At 56.6% G+C, this 17,901-nt stretch overlaps 1 protein-coding gene across 5 annotated transcripts in view; it reads left to right on the top strand.

Annotated features, from left to right (window-relative positions):
* The first annotated feature begins 16,353 nt into the window (after window positions 1-16,353).
* CCDC85C (coiled-coil domain containing 85C) overlaps window positions 16,354-17,901 on the top strand; it is a 77,029-nt gene continuing 75,481 nt past the window's right edge. The window contains exon 1 of one of the 5 annotated variants that reach the window (XM_019462231.2): window positions 16,354-17,473. In XM_019462231.2, coding sequence (XP_019317776.2) covers window positions 16,660-17,473 — 814 coding nt within the window. In that variant the 5' untranslated portion in view covers window positions 16,354-16,659. The remainder of the gene's footprint in view (window positions 17,474-17,901) is intronic. The other 4 variants (XM_019462229.2, XM_019462230.2, XM_019462233.2 and 1 more) reach the window with 4 other exon arrangements.

The raw sequence follows: 17,901 nt of genomic DNA, 5'->3' as shown, positions 1-17,901 counted from the left end.
GTGCCATCCACAGGTGGGGAGAAATCCGGGAGGTGAAGGTTTGCTCAGGCACAGGGCTCCTTGGAGGCAGCGCTGAGCAGGAACCCAGGACCGGGCGCCCCCAGAACGCTTGCATTGTGCCATCTCACACTGCGGGGGGGATGCCCGCCAAGAAGGCGGAGGAGTGGCTGTGTGTCACGAGGTGGACAGCCTGAACTCTGGCCCTTCTGGGTCCAGTCTCTCACCTGTGGACGGGGCCGGGGGTAACTCCCACCTCACCAGGTTGCCCCGTGGATTCGACGACAACGTGGGGCGCCTGTCTCCTGCCATGGGCACTCAATAAGGTGCCACCGTTCTTTCCCTCAGTAGCAAGGCCAAGTGTCCCCGCTCTCAGACAAAATATTTACATTTTAATAGAAGTGCCTGTCTCAACAAGGGGCACGAGCGTTGGAGGAACCCGGGGCAGCGTGGCTGGCCAGGAAAAGCCCTTCACGCTCCCCGAATCACAAGCACGGCAGCCCCGGAGTGGCGTGCCAGGGTCCCGTGCCCTCCTCCCCCATCAAGGGTGGCGATCGTCATCTCTAAAGCACCACTTCCCCCGCATCGCCCAAATTCTCCCGGGCTGAGCTCACTTCATAATCTTGAGCTAATGGAGAAGGATTTCCCCTCGCTCAGACCTTCAGGAATTGTGGTTCTCAGAGCCAGCCTTAAAGGGAAACAGGCACTCAGGGGCTCCATCACCACTCTATTCCCCTTAAGTCAGACACACACACATCATTAGGATGATAAAAGCCAGCACTAGAGCGTCTGGAGGAAAGAGCACACCCCTGAAGGCTCTCCTCCTTGGATCTTCTTTGCCAACTCTGCCGCCTGGAGAACCGGGGAGCCCCTTTTCGGGCTCAGCCCCGCTTCTCCCCTACAGGGAAGCCTTCCCATCCCCCCCCTTTCCCTCCCCCTCCCTGCCGTCAGAATCGCTGCCCCCTCCTGGAGCTTCCTATAGGACATTGGTCTTGCTCAGGGCTCGTCTCTCTGTTTCCTCCTCCACTCCCGGCCACTCCCAGCTATTCATTCAGCCCGTGAACACCCAGCTTGTGTGCTCAGCACTTCACACCTGCGGTCTGTGGTCTTTACCACAACCCTTAATGTGGTGAGGATCCTCCTTTGACAAATGGGGAAACTGAGGCTCAGAGAGTTTCCGCCAGTGGCCCGAGCCTGGCTGGTCCCAAGCCCGGGCTCTTTTAAGAGCACAGGGCTGTCTCTGCAGGGGCCCCACCCCAGCTGGACTCTGGAGATCCTGGGATCTCGGGGCGTAGGGAGGGGCTGGGGGCCAGAACAGCACAGCAGCACCATGATCGGAGAAGCCGGGGGCCCGTGGGAGCCTGGCAGGTTCCGGGGGGACACGGAGAAGAAGTTTGCAAACCTTTATCTTGTTGTGGGAGTCAGCCAGGTGAGGAGGACGACAGGATGTCCGGGACAAGGCGGACTCTGTGGGCGGAGGCGTGGAGGTGTGATAGATGATAGTGTGTCTGGGGAACAGGCTCTTTATGCTGTCCTTTTGGCAGGCTGGAAAATGTGGGCCCGAGAGCGGGGCACTTAGGAGGGGGTCACGGCTCCCTGGACGGAGCAACCAGAGGCGATACTTGGCTGTTGTTGTTTTTAAAGGATGTTCTTTTTTTAAATTCTTCTTTTTTTAATGTTTATTCGTTTTTGCGAGAGACAGTGCAAGCAGGGCAGGGGCAGAGAGAGAGACGGGGACAGAGGATCCGAAGCAGGTTCTGTGCTGACGGCAGAGAGCCTGAAGTCGGGCTCTTGAACCATGAGATCATGACCTGAGTGAAGTTGGATGCTTAACCGACTGACTGCGCCACCCAGGCGCCCCAGGAGATGATACTTTGTGAATCAGTGCAACCAGAAGTAAGAGCCTCTAAGGGCGGGCCACGGGTCTCTGCCTTCCGCCCTGCATGTTTCAATCCAGCATCTAGATGGGGCCCCGGGAGGCTTGCTTAGCGCGTGTGCCGATGGCGACACTTCATGAAAACATGGCCTTTCCAGGAACGTCAGCGGGCGGAACAGGGGACTGAAACTGACAGAACGTAGTTGAATAGGGTAAGCCAGAATATCCTGCCTTTGGGTGCAAAAGGTCAATTGCACGGACTAACAAGTTACTGGCCAGGCTTCTTTTTATCCCCAGTTATCTCTAAAAAGTGCATCTCTGGAGGCTGAGATGCTTCCTGGCCCTGTGCACAGAAGGTCCTCTAGAAACATTCTGTGGGCAGGGGCACCTGGGGGATGCTCTGCACCATTGGCGTCCTGGCCTCGGCAGTGTCCTTCAGAGGAGGGGGCCAGCGCCCACCCCAGCAATGCCCGTGAGGCTCCCCTGCTACTCGAAACAGCTGGGGTTGGCCTAGGCCACATGAAAACCCCCAGTCCCATCCAGCAAGTCCTTCTAGCTGTGCTGAGACCAGACAGGGCCAGCAGCTTTGGGGTGGGGCAGCGGGGATAATTCCCATCCTGCGGGAGGGGACAGAAGGCAGCCACTTCTGCCTATAATTAACTATGAACAATGGCTGGGCAGACTGGTCAAGGAGGGACTCAGGAAGCAAGGAGGCCTGGCACACAGCAGGCGCACAATAAATAGTTGATGATTCATGGAGAGTCAGCTATCTTTAGATCTCCAGTCCTTTTTAGCCCCTGTGCCTCAGTTTGCTAAGCTGTAAAGTGGGCATAAGTATTGGTCAGATGGGGGCATAGGGTGTGCACCAGCCCACAGAACCCTCTGCCCTGCCAGCAAGCACCCCCTCTGTACCTCTGAGACACGTCCATGCTGCCTTAGCTGTTTTAGCGCCAGGAGCAGGGAACTCACCACCTTGAGTCTGAAACACAGCAGACACTGGTCCTGCCTTCAAAGAATTCACAATCTTGTGGGGGAAGCCCACAGGTCCCAGGCTCTGTGGGACCTCCGGACACCAAGAGGCTGACTCCCCTGGTCTTGCTAGAGGATGCTCCCAGCAGAAGGGCCAGTGTTCCACAGATAGGCCCTGGAGGAGCGGCCCCCACCGCAGCCTCTGTCCGGAGGCCTGGCTCACTGGTCTTCTGCGGGGACGAGCGACCCCCTGTGCTCAGGCTACTGCCCAGAGCTAGCAAATGCCGGGAGCCAGAGGCCAGGGCCCCCCAGTGGTGACCACCTAAAGGTGTGTCAGGGGCTGACTCCTGCCCTCCCCCGGCCGGGGGGGGGGGGTGCGGCGGAGCCTGAGCACCCTGCCCCCAAAGAGAAGCTGTGCTAACCTGGAAGGGGAAGTGGTAGGAAGGCAGGCGACAGGCCAGACTGGCCAGAGGCCCCAGTCAGTGCAGGGGCTTCCTTAACTCTCAGCCCCGGGGAGGGGGAGCCTCCTCCTCTGGGAACAGCTAGCCATTCCTGTCAGGCAGGTCAGAGGGGCCAGGGGCCAGAAGCCCACCTCTGGAGGTTTCCAGGCCTCCTCTCTGGCCTTTCCCAAAGCTGCTGACAGACTTGCTTCCCCCCTGGAGCTCGCGCACTCGGAGGAATCCTCTCCTCACTTCCTGTGACCTCTACAGGGAAAATCCACCACCGGATGGCCGAGCAGCCTGGGCGGACCCCAGAAAGATGGCCTTGAGTCACCTGGGCCCTCATTGCTCTGACAGGCGTGAATGCGAGTAGCGGTGATTAGCTCTTACAGGAAAGGGTCGGATCTGTCATTTTCCTCTGCAAGTGCCAGGTGGGACTCTCGCCGACCGCCTCTCCTGGAAGCCAGAGAAAGGCCGGATCCTAATCCCGGGGCCAGACTAGGTTAGGTTTGCGGATTAGGAACGGGAAAACGGCCATGCATCCACTCAAGAATCCCACTTCTGGGAACTTATCCCAAGGAAACAATCCAACAGGAAAACCAAGCTGTGCACGAACATGTCCTACACAGGAGTTATTTATAATGGTACAACCCCGGAAATAACCCTCGTGTCCAGCGGGGGGGAGCGGCCAAGCACCCCAGCTGCTTAAATATCACTCAGTTATGAAATAGGGCAAATGGGGCTGGGGGGCTTGGACGTCCTGGATTCCTGAGGCCCCCTCCCCCCGCCCCCCCACGGCCCTCCTTAAACAGACCGATGCCGGGATTCACCCACAGGCGGTGGGTCAGAATCTCCAGAAAAGGAATCTAGCTGACAAACGTCCCGTCCCATATGATCCTTATCACCAGGCAGGTGCTCATGCCAGGCAGGTGCTCATGGGTAAAGTTGCAACTTCAGCGATGCCTTTGTTTAAAACTTGTTAAGTCCTGGTTCTTGCATGCATGAAACGAGCTCAGCTCCAGGGTCTGCCCCTGGGGTGGTGACAGAGTTAGTGAGATCACGATGGCCCTGGCCCTGAGTGGGGCTGGGATCCCTGAGCAGCTGTCACCACTTACACAGCCTGTGTCTCCCTCTCCCCCTCCCCCTCCTCCTTGCCCCTCCTGGGGCCATGGCTCCCTTTCTCCCTGTCCTGTGACTGCCAAGGAATTTAAATCTGAGCACTCCACCCAGGGCCGCACAGGCTGGTTTGAGGACATGTAATGCCCCAGAGCTGTGGCAATGTTTCTGCAGGTGTCTCCACCGCCCTCCCCCTGGACCAGGAGGGGTGACTCCCGGTTCTGAAATTCCCATGTGCCGCCCTTCCCCAGCTCTCAGGCAAGGTCTCCACCTGCCTTCCTAGGAGGGTGCACCTGCCATGGGAGGGACGCACTACGGACCCCCCTAAATACACACTTGAACCTCAGCTTCTGTTGGTTGAAGGGGCATGAGGATTCCTGCCTGCCTAGTAGGCTTGCTGGGAGGGCAGGAGGAGAAAACCACCCAGACAGGGCTTTGTGAACTGGACAGACTGGGAATGTGGGGGCGGGGCAGGGCCTCCAGCAGGAGAGGTGGGTGAGGCCCAGAGGAGGAGGGTGAGGTGGGGGTTTCCATCAGGGAGCACTCCTGCCGCTCCCCACCTCCCAGTGTGTTTCATGTGCCACTGCCCAGAGGTAGGTGTTTATGATTATTTAAAGTATACGTACATTGTAAACAAAACAATGCATGCACTTAGGTAAAAAAATAAATCATATAACATTAAAACGTTCAGAAGGAACGGCACTCAGGTGGCTCTGAGTGGCACTCAGGTGGCTCAGTCGGTTAAGCGTCCAACATTTTGTTATGGCTCAGGTCACTATCTTGTGGTTCGTGAATTCCAGCCCCGAGTCCCTCTCTGCGCTGAGAGCTCAGAGCCTGTCTGGGATTCTGTCTCTCTCTGCCCCTCCCCCGCTCACTCTCTCTGTTTCTCTCTCAAAAGTAAATAAATAGGGGCGCCTGGGCGGCTCAGTCGGTTAAGTGTCCAACTTCAGATCAGGTCATGATCTCACGGGTGGTGGGTTCGAGCCCCACAACGGGCTCTGTGCTGACAGCTCAGAGTCTGGAGCCTGCTTCAGAGTCTGTGTCTCCCTTTCTCTCTCTGCCCCTCCCCGGCTCGTGCTGTGTCTCTCAAAAATAAATAAATGTTAAAAAAATTTTAAAAAAGAGTAAATAAATAAACTTTTAAAAATTCAAACGTTCAGAAGGAAATGAAACAGCTCCCTAGCCCTTCCTCTCCTTTCTTTCTCCCCGGAACAACCAGTTTTTACGTGTACTTGTTCCTTCTGGGTTTGGCCTCCGTGTTTCAGTAAGATGCTTCTGTGGCTGCCTCTCAATTTTTCAATTCTAGACATTTCTGTTGCCTTCCGGTCAGGACAAATGAGGCTAAGCTCTCTACAGCGATCCCACCCCCCCCCCCCCCCCACTCCCTTGCATCCCGGGGAGGGCTCTATCCACTTCTTCCTTAACCGCCCGGCAAGGATTTTATTAGGATTGTGCAAATGTTAGTCCGTGAAAGTCACCAAGTGGTCAGTGAGAGCCCCTTTTCTTACAGTTTTGTTTGTGCCCTGGGGTTAGTGCATTAAAGGAAAGAAGAAAGAAAGAAAGAAAGAAAGAAAGAAAGAAAGAAAGAAAGAAAGAAAGAAAGAAAGGAAGGAAGGAAGAAAAAAGAAACTTGCAAGGTATTTAAATGTATCTTCTTAATTTTTCCAGCTGCTTCACTCTGTTCCTAGAGACCCTGGAGGCAAATGCTCATGGATGTCTTATCTAGTCTTTGCCCCCGGCTCTTCCAGGCGGAGCGCGCTCCTTTCTCTGCTCTGGGGCCTCTGATAGCTGGGGGCTGGAGCCCAGCCAGCCTTGGGAAGGACCCTCCCTCCTGGGGTAGCTGTCCTGTCCCAGGGTCTGTTCTCAGGCATGTGCTCCAAAAACTTCCTGGAAGGTGCACAGCAGCGTGTTTTTTTGTTGTTGTTTTTTTTTGTTTGTTTGTTTTTGTTTTTTTTGCAACCTTGCATTTCTGAAAAAGTTTATATTCCAGTCTCATACTTGGCTGATTCTCTCTGTGGGCATTGAATCCAGGCAGGAAATCCTTTTCCCTCGGAGTTTTAAGGCAACTGATTTCTCCGTGGCCTTCTAGCTTTCAGCATTTCCCATGAGAAATCCAATGTCAGGCTTTTAAAATATTTTATTACTTTAAGAACACATGCCCAGAGTTTCAAAAATCAAGTAAAATTATAAGGTTCTAAAGAAAAAAACCCAAAAAACAAAAAACAAAATAACCTAGTCCCCTGCCTCGTGTCTCCACTCCTGATTTGTGCTTTCCAGATGCAACTAGATTCTTCTGTGACTCATCTCCAAATTTGCAAACACCACACACCGCTCTTCGGTGGCTCTCCAGGATCAGTGTTATTGCTGCCTTCCTTTTAGGGACCAGGAGGGTTGAGTCCATGTATGAGGTTGACATTCCCTCCCCTGTCCTTCTAGTATGGCTATATCACAGGTTTTGGTCAATCAGTATTGCTTGTGTAGTTTACTACGTACATAAACGTTATGGCCAATGGAGCCACCTATGTCCTATGACTGCGTTTCCTTCCTTGTAGGACTTCTGGGTTTTCCTGGGGATTAATAATTGCCTCCTTGTTCAACTTGGTTTTCTTGGTGCTTATCACTAATACACCACCAACCTCTGACAAGAGCTCTAATGCTCCTTGTAAGACGGCCAAGCCCCCAGGGAATCTTTGAGCTGGGTCCCCTTGCTTGGCCAGCTCCTCCTGGGGTCCTCGTTCTCTGTTCCAGTCTGCACTGATTGCTGCTGGCTCCCAAGCCCCCACCTCTTCCCCCGCACCGTCACTTTGGGATTCCCGTTTCCTAACTTCATGTCTGTGTGTCTTTTTACTTCTTGGTTTCATCCCTAGTTTTAGAGAAAGGTTGTCTGGGAAGCTTTTTTTTCTTTCTTTCTTTCTTTCTTTCTTTCTTTCTTTCTTTCTTTCTTTCTTTCTTTCTTTCTTCGTCTTTTTTTTTAATCTGAAAATGTCATACCCTACCCTCACACTTGATGGTTTAGGTACTGAAGTATTTTCCTTCGGAACATTGAGGCTTTGCTCTGTGGTCTTCTAGCTTCTGGAGTTGCCTTGAGAATGTCAATGCTATTATGATTCCTGATCTTTTGTACGTGGCCTCCTCTGTCTGTCTCTTTCTGGATGCTTTTAGGATCTCCTCAATCTTGGTGTCCTGAAACTTTACAATCATGTGCCCAGTACAGTCTTTTTTTTTTTTTTTTTTTTTTTTAATTCTGTGCTGGCCTTTTGTGTCCAGCAGTCCCACATAATTGTTTGGTGTTATGTCTCTAATGCTTTCCTTCCCTCCATTCTATCCCATTAGCTGGGGCACAAAGTATGGATGTGAAGTGAGCACGACAAAGACTGCAGAATCTCTAGCCCCCTTCCCTGTTGGAGACAGCACATTTGAGGGTTATGTGGGGGAATTTGGATAATCTCAGAGAAATAGCTCTAGATTCAGATACTTGGTGGAGGGGCGTGCCCCCCAGAAATGGGGGCTATCTCTATCTGGCACGGCCTAATGGCAACGAGCAAAACCTTGATCTAACCCAGAGCTCCACAGCCCTGCCTGTTAGGCTCCCCGTATTCCGATCGAATTGGTGGGAGGTGGGGTCTGAGCACCTGCATTTTGCCAGCTTCTAAGTGATTTAACAAGTGCCCAGGACTGAGAGCCACTGGGCTACCCACTGGTCTTGTTTTATAGAGGCTGACCAGCTGTCTCATTAGGACTCTGACTTCTTGCAGGGGCTCTGAAATCTCAGGATTTTGCGGCGATGATTCTTTGTTGTAAAGACGTGTCCTGGTGTTGGGTCTTAGCTAGGCTGAGCCTCTCCTTCTTCTTTTTTAAACATGTTTTTTTTTATTGAAAGAGAGAGAGAGTGAACACGAGCGGAGGAGAGGGGCAGAGAGAGAGGGAGAAAGAGAGAATCCCAAGGAGGCTCTGTGCTGTCAGAGCAGAGCCCAATGTGGGGCTCGATCTCACGAACTGTGAGATCATGACCTGAGCTGAAACCAAGAGTCGGACGCTTAACCGGCTGAGCCCCCCAGACGCCCCCAGGCTGAGCCTCTTCTGGAGAGAGAGGGCATCGCTTCTGCTAGCTTTTCAGAGTCTCAAGATGCCCATCCCGTCTGGACTCTGGGGTATTCCCAGACCTTTCCGCTCTTTCCCCAGCAAAGCAGCATCCCACCTACCTCACTGGGGGCTTAGGGTTCTTAGCCAAACTTGTGCATTTGAAATGATTCCATCCCCAGGTGAGACCCAGAGACTCAGAGAGGGCTGTGACTTGCTCAGAGCTATCTGCTCTGAGATACAGACTCTAAGTCTGGGCTTTTCTACTTAACCCAACTTTCTCCATCATCATCCATTCATTCAACAAACACTTACTGAGCTCCTAGGCTCTAGGCCAAGAGGGCCCTGAGAATATCCGTGATCAAAATGGGGGACCCGATGGTACGCTTGTTAGACTTACTCACGTCACGTCTTCTTGACAGTGGGCTCAACTGGGGGTGGGGGCGGGGGGGAGTTACTGTTATTGCTGGTATTGTATCAGACAGGAAAGGCACGCTGGAGGGGGCTGGGAGGTCCAACCTGCAGCAGCAGAAGCCACATTAACAATTAAGGTCCTGACTTTTTTTTTTTTTTTATTAAAAAAAATTTTTTTTTTTTTTAATTTTTTTTTTTTTCAACGTTTTTTATTTATTTTTGGGACAGAGAGAGACAGAGCATGAATGGGGGAGGGGCAGAGAGAGAGGGAGACACAGAATCGGAAACAGGCTCCAGGCTCCGAGCCATCAGCCCAGAGCCTGACGCGGGGCTCGAACTCACGGACCGCGAGATCGTGACCTGGCTGAAGTCGGACGCTTAACCGACTGCGCCACCCAGGCGCCCCTAAAAAAAAATTTTTTTAACCTTTATTTATTTTTGAGACAGAGAGAGACAGAGCATGAACGGGGGAGGGTCAGAGAGAGAGGGAGACACAGAATCTGAAACAGGCTCCAGGCTCTGAGCCATCAGCACAGAGCCTGACGCGGGGCTTGAACTCACGAGCCGCGAGATCATGACCTGAGCCGAAGTCGGACGCTTAACTGACTGAGCCACCCAGGCGCCCCTAAGGTCCTGACTTTTATTCCACATTCAGCACATGAAATATTCAGGCACCAAGGAGATTGGTCCCTGATCTCTACAGTGAGGAGCATTGCCGTTTGTAGACCCCGGGCAAGGGCAGCACCCAAGGCCTGGCCTGCAGGGCACTGGGGGGTTGTGGGGGCTGGGCAGGTGTACCCAGAGGTGTCTGACACGGATGGGTCAGCTGCAGACACCCAAAGAACACCACGCCCTGAGGGTCCCAGAGAAGAAAGAGGTTTGTTCTCAACGAGTGTCCACTTGAGGGAAGCAGACAGAAACGATCCATCACAGGTGGGGCCACCAGCCTTCCCAGAGAATAGGGGTGATGGTCACAGGGATACACAGCCGGGCTCAAAGACCAAGCGTCTGGGGCCTGAAACTTATCACCTGCAGTAAACCCTGTAATTATCCTACAGTGTTGCATTGTACCTGTGCACGTGTGTGAAAGCATCAGTTGGATAAACAGAAACATTTCAAATAAGTCACAAGCGTGTCAACCTGCTATACTGTTTCCTCTTCTGTTTTTTTTTCTCCTAATATACTGGGCACCTAGAGTATGACATTTGGCCTGGGTTTCTCTTGGGCTCCGAGAACCCAAGAAAGTAGGTGTGGAAAGTGCACGAAGTTTCACCCACCAGAGTGATAACATTCTCTATACTCTGCTGGCTGGATTGCATTTTTTTTAATTTTTTTTTTTTTTTTTTTTTTGAGAGACGGAGACAGAACATGAGCAGGGGAGGGGCAGAGAGAGAGGGAGACACAGGATCCAAAGCAGGCTCCAGGCTCTGAGCGGTCCGCACAGAGCCCGACGGGGGGCTTTAACCCACAAACCGTGAGATCGTGACCTGAGCCGAAGTCAGACGGTCAACCGACTGAGCCACCCAGGTGCCCCAGCACCATTTCTTTGGAAAGCAGTGCGGTATCTATCACCTAGCCAAGCCGAAGCTGGGTATGCTGTATGACCCAGCCATGCGGGGTCTTGGTATAGACCCAAACGGAGTTCATGTTCACATGCATCGGGACACATGTGCAAGAATGTCTATGGCAGCATTGCGGGTTCTAGCAGAAAACTAGAAGCAAATGTCCTTCAAGAAAAAAGTAAAAGTGATATATATACTCACGCACTGAATATTGGACGGGAGAGACTCTCGGCTCGGGGTGATTTTGCCCCCAGGAGCCATTTGGCAACGTCTGGGGGTACTTTGGGCTTTCACAGCCAGGGCTGGGGGTGCAGTGGGTAGAGACCAGGGAAGCTGGTAAAGGTCCTACGATGTACAAGACAGCCCTTCTCTGCCCCCACAACAAAGACATCCAGTCCAAGGAGTCACCTCCGCTGTGGCTGAGAAAGCCTGCTACACGGCCATGTGAGTGAGTGAGCGAGGGCTACACGGGTCAAGGAAACCATGAGGGAGAAGCATACGCTGCTAGCAAACCCACGAAGTGCAACGCGGTTTCGATAAGGTCCACACGCATGAAAATCAGGCAGGCTATTGTAAGGGGGAGGCATAGCGCGCTGAAGGCACAGGAATAATCAACGCGACATTCAGAATTGTGGGCTCAGGCAGGCAGCAGCCTGTGACCAAGAGGGGGCCCGGGGGCCTTCAAAAGTGGCCGGGGGCGGGGGGGGGGGGTGTGGCGCCGGGGTGGCTCTGTCGGTGAAGCGTCCGACTCTCGGTTTTGGCTCAGGTCATGATCTCACGGTTCGTGAGTTTGAGTCCCGTGTCAGGTTCTGCACTGACAGCAAGGAGCCTACTTGGGATTCTCTCTCTCCTTCTCTCTCTGCCCCTCCCTCCCTCCCCCCCCCCAAATAAATAAATAAACATTTAAAAATTGGCAGTAACTTCCAAAGCTGGGCAGTGGGCTGCCAGGTGTCTTCTGTGTCCCTGTTGTAATATAAAATAGTTCCCTTTTTTGTAAACTTTTAAAAAAAGACTTTGTTAAATTTGTTCTCAATGTTTATTTATTTATTTATTTTTAATTTTTTTTTTTTAACGTTTATTTATTTTTGAGACAGAGAGAGACAGAGCATGAGCGGGGGAGGGTCAGAGAGAGGGAGACACAGAATCTGAAACAGGCTCCAGGCTCTGAGCTGTCAGCACAGAGCCCGACGCGGGGCTTGAACCCACGGACCGTGAGATCGTGACCTGAGCCGAAGTCCGACGCCTAACCCACTGAGCCACCCAGGCGCCCCAAGAATAATATTTTTAAGTGTGTTGAGGTGAGAGGTAGTCCAGCTCCCCTGACTCAGTTTCCCTGATGGCTGAGCCTCCCTTCCTGCGTCACTCCTCAGGTCAATGGTGTGAGGGGATGCCAGGTGCTGAGGGGGGGGAAGGGAATTTCAGTGGCTCTGGCTGGGAAGGGAGGGGTGTGGATGCAGACACCTCCCAATTGGTGTCTAAAGGGACCTTCACCCTGGGGACCGATGGGGATCCATCTGCCCCGGTCTCTGGCTGGCCTGGTTTTGCAGCTTCCCAGCCTCCGCTGACCCTCTCTGATCCGCGCCTCCCTCGACGCCTTCTGTCACGGGCTCTCTATCAAACAAAAGTCTGGCCATGTCTCTCCTCTGCTCCACGCCTTCTGGGCCTCCCACGGCCCTCAGGTTAACCTTGAGGCTTTTGCCTGGACATGAGGCCCCCTGGGCTTCAGCTCCACCCGTCCCACGGAGACATCAGAGGTTCTAGGCAGCTGTCCCTGCACCACTGGCTTCCTGCTCCGGAGGAAGGTGCACGTGAATGAGGCCACGTTCCCCTCACCCAGACCTCCCACAGTCGCCCTCCAGAGGCCAGTCTCAAAGCACTCTGACTGGTGGTCCCAGCTTCTGTGCCGTTGCCTCACCTGTAAATGTGGGAGTTGAGACACTGCATCACTAAACTCTCATGTTCCTGAGGTTCCGCATTTTCTGTGTGGCTCCCATCCTCAAAGGAAGCTGGTGGCTGCCCAGGGCCACACCCGGCATCCTTTGTGACCCAGTTTGCCAGGGGCAAGCGCTAGGTTCCTGGACAGCCCTTGTTTTATTGTACCTCAGTGTTGGCCTCTGAAAAATGGGTGCAAACGTCCTTATCAGAAGACTGCTCGTCCAGAGGATGGGAAGAACGTATAGGGAGAGGAGGCATAGCTCACCTTTCCAGAGCTTTTGCAAGAGTTCTGCTAAGTGCCTGACACTCGTCCTGTGGGGAAGGGCTTGGGGGAGAAAACTGTGGCTCAAAGAAGGTAAAAGAGTGGCCTGAGGTCACCCAGCAAGTCAGCAACAGAGGCGCCGGGACGTGGAGCTAACAATCTGCAGTGACCTGTCGGCAGGAACAGCTGGACGGCTCTGACCCTGGCTGCCGTCCAGAGGCCTGGGGAGTCTCTGTGACTTGTGGAAGGCCTGCGCGGGAGGAAGCGCCATGGTGGACGTGGTCCTGGCACAGGGCAGGCCCTCCGCATGCTAGGACCAGCGCCACAGTGAAAAGGATGCCCGAAGCATCTGGTCTGGTCTGCTCTCCTCTCCGAGAAGGGGCAACTGAGGGCAGTAGTCTGCTGGATACGGGGCCCTCTTGGACTCAGATGGTCTTGGGTTCAAATCCCAGCTCATTTGCTTGCCAGCTGTGTGACCTGGGACAAGTGACTTCACCTACGTGAGCCTCAGTTTCCCCTCTTGTAAAATGGGGATGCGGGCTCCCACATAACAGGGCTGCAGTTAGGACTACAATCCACGTACAGCCCTAGCAGTGCTGGTACATTGAAAGTGCTCACTAGGGGCGCCCGGGGGGCTCAGTCGGTTAAGTGTCTGACTCCAGCTCAGGTCATGATCTCACAGTCCATGAGTTCGAGCCCCGCGTTGAGCTTTGTGCTGACAGCTCAGAGCCTGGAGTCTGCTTTGGATTCTGTGTCTCCCTCTCTCTCTGCCCCTCCCCTGCTCATGCTCTCTCTCTCTCAAAAATAAATAAAACATTAAAAAAAGTGCTCCCTTTATTGATAATAATTATGGTCATTTTTCCATGGGCCCTGATTTCTTAGGCATTGTGGCCTTTTCAGCCCTACGTGGTGCCTTCCCCTGTTTTGGGGTCCCCCAGGGTGGGCAGAGAAGAAACCCCAGAGTCCGGCCCCAGACCCATCAGCCACCATCACTTGTGCTGGCCTGCAGAAACACTCAGCCGCCACACAACCTTCCCCTGGCTGTCCCGGAGTCCTTGGGTGTCTACATGCCTCTGTACTCCGCCCATGAATTCACGCGGTGATCTGAGCTTCGTGGAGACAAGCAAGCCGACAGGAACCGACATTAAATCCTCAAAGAGCTAATGACCCCCTCTTATAGAGTGGTTATGATCATCACAGGAGGGCTGGCCTAGAGTCCTGGCTCATACTGAGTACAGGGTAAGTGGCCGGTAGTGGTGAGTATTATTCCTGTTGTTGCTGTTGCTAACTATCAGCCCCAGGGAGAGGCCACACACGCTTCTCCCCGCAGCTCACAGAGCCCTCTGAACCCTGGCTCCTAGACTCACCTCCCTCTGACACCCCCCCTTTCGCAGCTCACCATCACCTACTTCTGGGTTCATGACTTATGTTGTTCCCTCCCCTGGGACTATCCCAACCTCTCTCCTCCCCCCTCCAAAATCTGGCAAACTCCTACTCACTCTTCAAGATTCGACTCAGGGGGCCTGGTTGGCTCATTCCGTAGAGCCTAACCCAGGGTTGTGTAGATGATTGCATATACACATGCTTTTGTGTATAAATTCTTACCTAATTATTCTATGTGTGTTCAGTGAATCAATGAACAAAAAGTGGCCTTGGGGAAGTCATTTCCCTTCTGGGGCTCAGTTTCCTTATCTTCAAAATGAGGGGCTCAGATTCAATTGGTCATGTGCTGACGGGTCGTGCCTTCACTCAGCAAAAGCATAGCTCAAAGCTATGCTCCTTGGAGTCATCCTCTCCCCACCACCCCCTCCTGAATATCTACCTGGAGAGAGGGGTGGGTGGGTGGGGAATAAAGGACTGAATCTGGACCTCTCCAAGCACCTCCCCCCTTCCCTTCTCCACATATGGGCTAGAGTGAGCCTCTTAAAAGGTAAATCAGGTCATGTTGCCTGGTGCTAACCCCCCACTGCTTTCCCAGCTGCCCTAGAATCATGCATGATCTGGCCCCTCTGACCTCATCCCTCACCCCTTCCCTGGCCCATTCCCAGGCCCACTGGCCTTGCTTGGACAGGCCAGTAACAGGCCAACCCTAGGGCCTCTGGACTCCCTCTGCCTGGAGTGCCCTTCCCCCTTATCTTTGTCCTTTCTGCTCAGGTCCGGCTTAGATGCACCTCCGGAGAGGTCCTCCTTGACCACGGGATCTAAAGTAACTGATTACCACTTTCTGTGACAGCAGCTGGTCCTAATCCCTACACAGCGCTTATTACAATCTCATGGTTATCTAGTGTTTATTATCTTCTCTCTAGTCCTCCCCACAGAGTGCAATGTCCCCCCAGAGGGCAGTGACCTCTGCTGTCGTGCCCCGAAGAACCACCTCCCCGCGGCTGGGGGGGGGGGGGCGGGCAGGGAGGGCGTCTGACACAGGACTGGTGTAGAGAAGGTGCTGGGTGCGCAGTTGTCCAACGAAGGGTTGAGCAACTGGAAACGGGGACATCAGCTGCTGCGCGGGCGCGCGCCGCAGGCCTTGGCGGCTCACAGTCGAGTGCGCGGGTTTTATCTCGTCGCGGGTCCCGGGGGAGGGACGCCCCCCTCCGACCAGCTAGCAGCAGGCGCGCCGTAAACACGCTACGGGGACGCGAGGATAAAGAGACAGACTCACGGGCTGGCGGAACACCCGGGTGTCGGGCGAGGCTACCGGTGGGGAGGGGGTTCTGTGGCAGGCTCGGCGACCCCCCGCCCTGGCGTTAAGGCCCCATTGGGAGACCTTCCTCTCTCCTCTCACTGGTCTCCACCTCGGGAATTACGGACTCTGCCCCGAAGCCCGGGGTCTAGCGATCGGGTGGGCGGGGGAGTGGTGCTCTGAGCGCGTCTCCGGGCGGGGGGCAAGTTCCCGGTGCCCTCGCCCCCTCGGGGCAGCGAAGGGGGTACAGACCGTGCTCCGAGGCACGGCCGGCGAGGCCCCGGCCCTCTTGGGGCTCAGACGCAGGAGCCACAGCCCTGGGCTGGAGTGGAAACGCAGCCTCTGCAGGCTCCAGCAGGGGACAGGGGTGGAGATGGGGGCGGAGGAGTCGGGGGCTCGGAAGGGGACAAAGAGCCGCCCGGCCTCGGGGGAGAGCGACCTCCGAGTCAGAGTCCCATTGTTCGTCGTGTCTCCGACTACGCTGGACTCTGGTGCCCCCGGGAGGGAGAAGCGGAGCTGCCCTCCGCCTCTCGGGCATTTGTTTATTTGGGGCGGGGGAGGCCGGGCGGAGGACGCGGGCTTGGGAGGGGGCTCGGCGTCCATTTCCGCGCGTCTCCTTTAAGGAAAGCCCTGCCCTACCTTTCCCACCGTTCCCCTCCCCGCAGCCGTACCTGCATTTTAAAAGCGCCCTGTAGCCCGGGGATTGGCCGAGGCCGCGTCCTCCGGGCGCAGAAACTTGAACCTCCGGGAGGGGAGGGGGGTGGTGGAAGCCGGGTGGCTGGACTGTACCATCTCCTCGGCGTCCCCCGCGTGCGCCCCGCCCCTCCCACACACCCCCGGGGAGGCCCAATCGGATAGGCGGGAGGGCGGGACCGCGGCTCGAACGCGCCTCTGGCAGGGCGCCGGGCGGGCGGGCGCACGGCGCGGGGGGACGTCGGGGGCCGGGCGCGCCTCGGCCCGTCCCCTCGCTCCCCGCGGAGGCGGGGCCGGCAGGGGGCCCCGCCCCCTCCCCGCCCGGAGTGGGCGGGGCGGCCGGGGCTCCGGGAGCTGGGCCGGGGGCGGGCCTCCGCCTGCTTCGCCCGAACCCGGAGAGCGCCCGGCACGGCGGCCGCCGACGCAGCAGCGGTCCCAGCTCGCCGAGCCCCGAGCCCCCGCGGTTCACGGGCGGCCCGGGCGGACGCTGCGTGAGGGCGCGCGAGGTGGCGCGGGGCGGCCCGCACGCGCCCCCGGCCGCCCCCTGCCCGTGAGCGGACCGGCCCAGCGCAGCCCCGGCGCGGGGAGCGCCGGCCGGGCGAGGGCGCGGGCGATGCCGCGGTGACGGCCCCGCCATGGCGAAGCCCCCGGCGGCGGCGGCGGCGGCGGCGGCGGCGGCGGCGTCGGAGGAGCTGAGCCAGGTGCCGGACGAGGAGCTGCTGCGCTGGAGCAAGGAGGAGCTGGCGCGGCGGCTGCGGCGCGCGGAGGGCGAGAAGGTGGGCCTCATGCTGGAGCACGGCGGCCTGATGCGCGACGTGAACCGGCGGCTGCAGCAGCACCTGCTGGAGATCCGCGGCCTCAAGGACGTGAACCAGCGGCTGCAGGACGACAACCAGGAGCTCCGCGAGCTCTGCTGTTTCCTCGACGACGACCGGCAGAAGGGGCGCAAGCTGGCGCGCGAGTGGCAGCGCTTCGGGCGCCACGCGGCCGGCGCCGTGTGGCACGAGGTGGCCCGCTCGCAGCAGAAACTGCGCGAGCTCGAGGCGCGCCAGGAGGCCCTGCTGCGTGAGAACCTGGAGCTCAAGGAGCTGGTGCTGATGCTGGACGAGGAGCGCGCGGCGCTGGCGGGGGGTGCGGGCGGCGCGGGCGGCGCGGGCGGCGGCGGCGGCGGCGGCGCGGGCTCCCGAAGCTCCATCGACAGCCAGGCCAGCCTGAGCGGGCCGCTGGCGGGCGGCGCGGCGGGCGCGGGGGCCCGCGACGTGGGCGACGGCAGCAGCACGTCCAGCGCGGGCAGCGGAGGCAGCCCGGACCACCACCACCACGTCCCGCCCCCGCTGCTGCCCCCCGGGCCGCACAAGGCTCCCGACTGCAAGGCAGTAGCCACGCGCAGGTCCCTGGACGACCTGTCCGCGCCACCGCACCACCGAAGCATCCCCAACGGCCTGCACGGTAAGGACCGCGCGGGTCGGGTAGCGCGGGTCTCAGGCCCACGGCCCCTACCCCCAGGGTGGGTCGCCACTTCAGACTCCTCCTCCGGCTGGTATCCATACTCTGGGCTGGGGGGATGCCGCACCCACGCGCAGTGGGGCTTTGGGTGGTGTTTTTCTGGGCACGGGATGGAGGCGTGGCCCTGCCCAGCTTCCGAATGCGCGGCCCGGCCGGGCCGGGGTCCCAGCGGACCCCAGAAAAGTTTCCCTCCTGTGGAACTGTCAGTGTTGGTGCATGGCGCTGCAAGGCTGGCTAGGGACGCCTCATCCCAGCCTGGAAATCCTTGTCCAGGAGCGGGAAGTTTGGGGGGGGGGGGGGCGGGGAGAAAGAAAAAGCCTCTTCCAGTACAGCTGAATTTCCCGTCTTATTTGGGGCAACAGGCAACCCCA

The sequence above is a fragment of the Panthera pardus genome, unplaced genomic scaffold (genome assembly GCF_024362965.1).
Source record: "Panthera pardus isolate Hobbes unplaced genomic scaffold, ASM2436296v1 HiC_scaffold_24, whole genome shotgun sequence".
Taxonomy (NCBI): Eukaryota; Metazoa; Chordata; class Mammalia; order Carnivora; family Felidae; genus Panthera; species Panthera pardus.
Note: the sequence above shows the minus strand (reverse complement) of the source record. Positions and strands in the feature narration are given on the sequence as shown.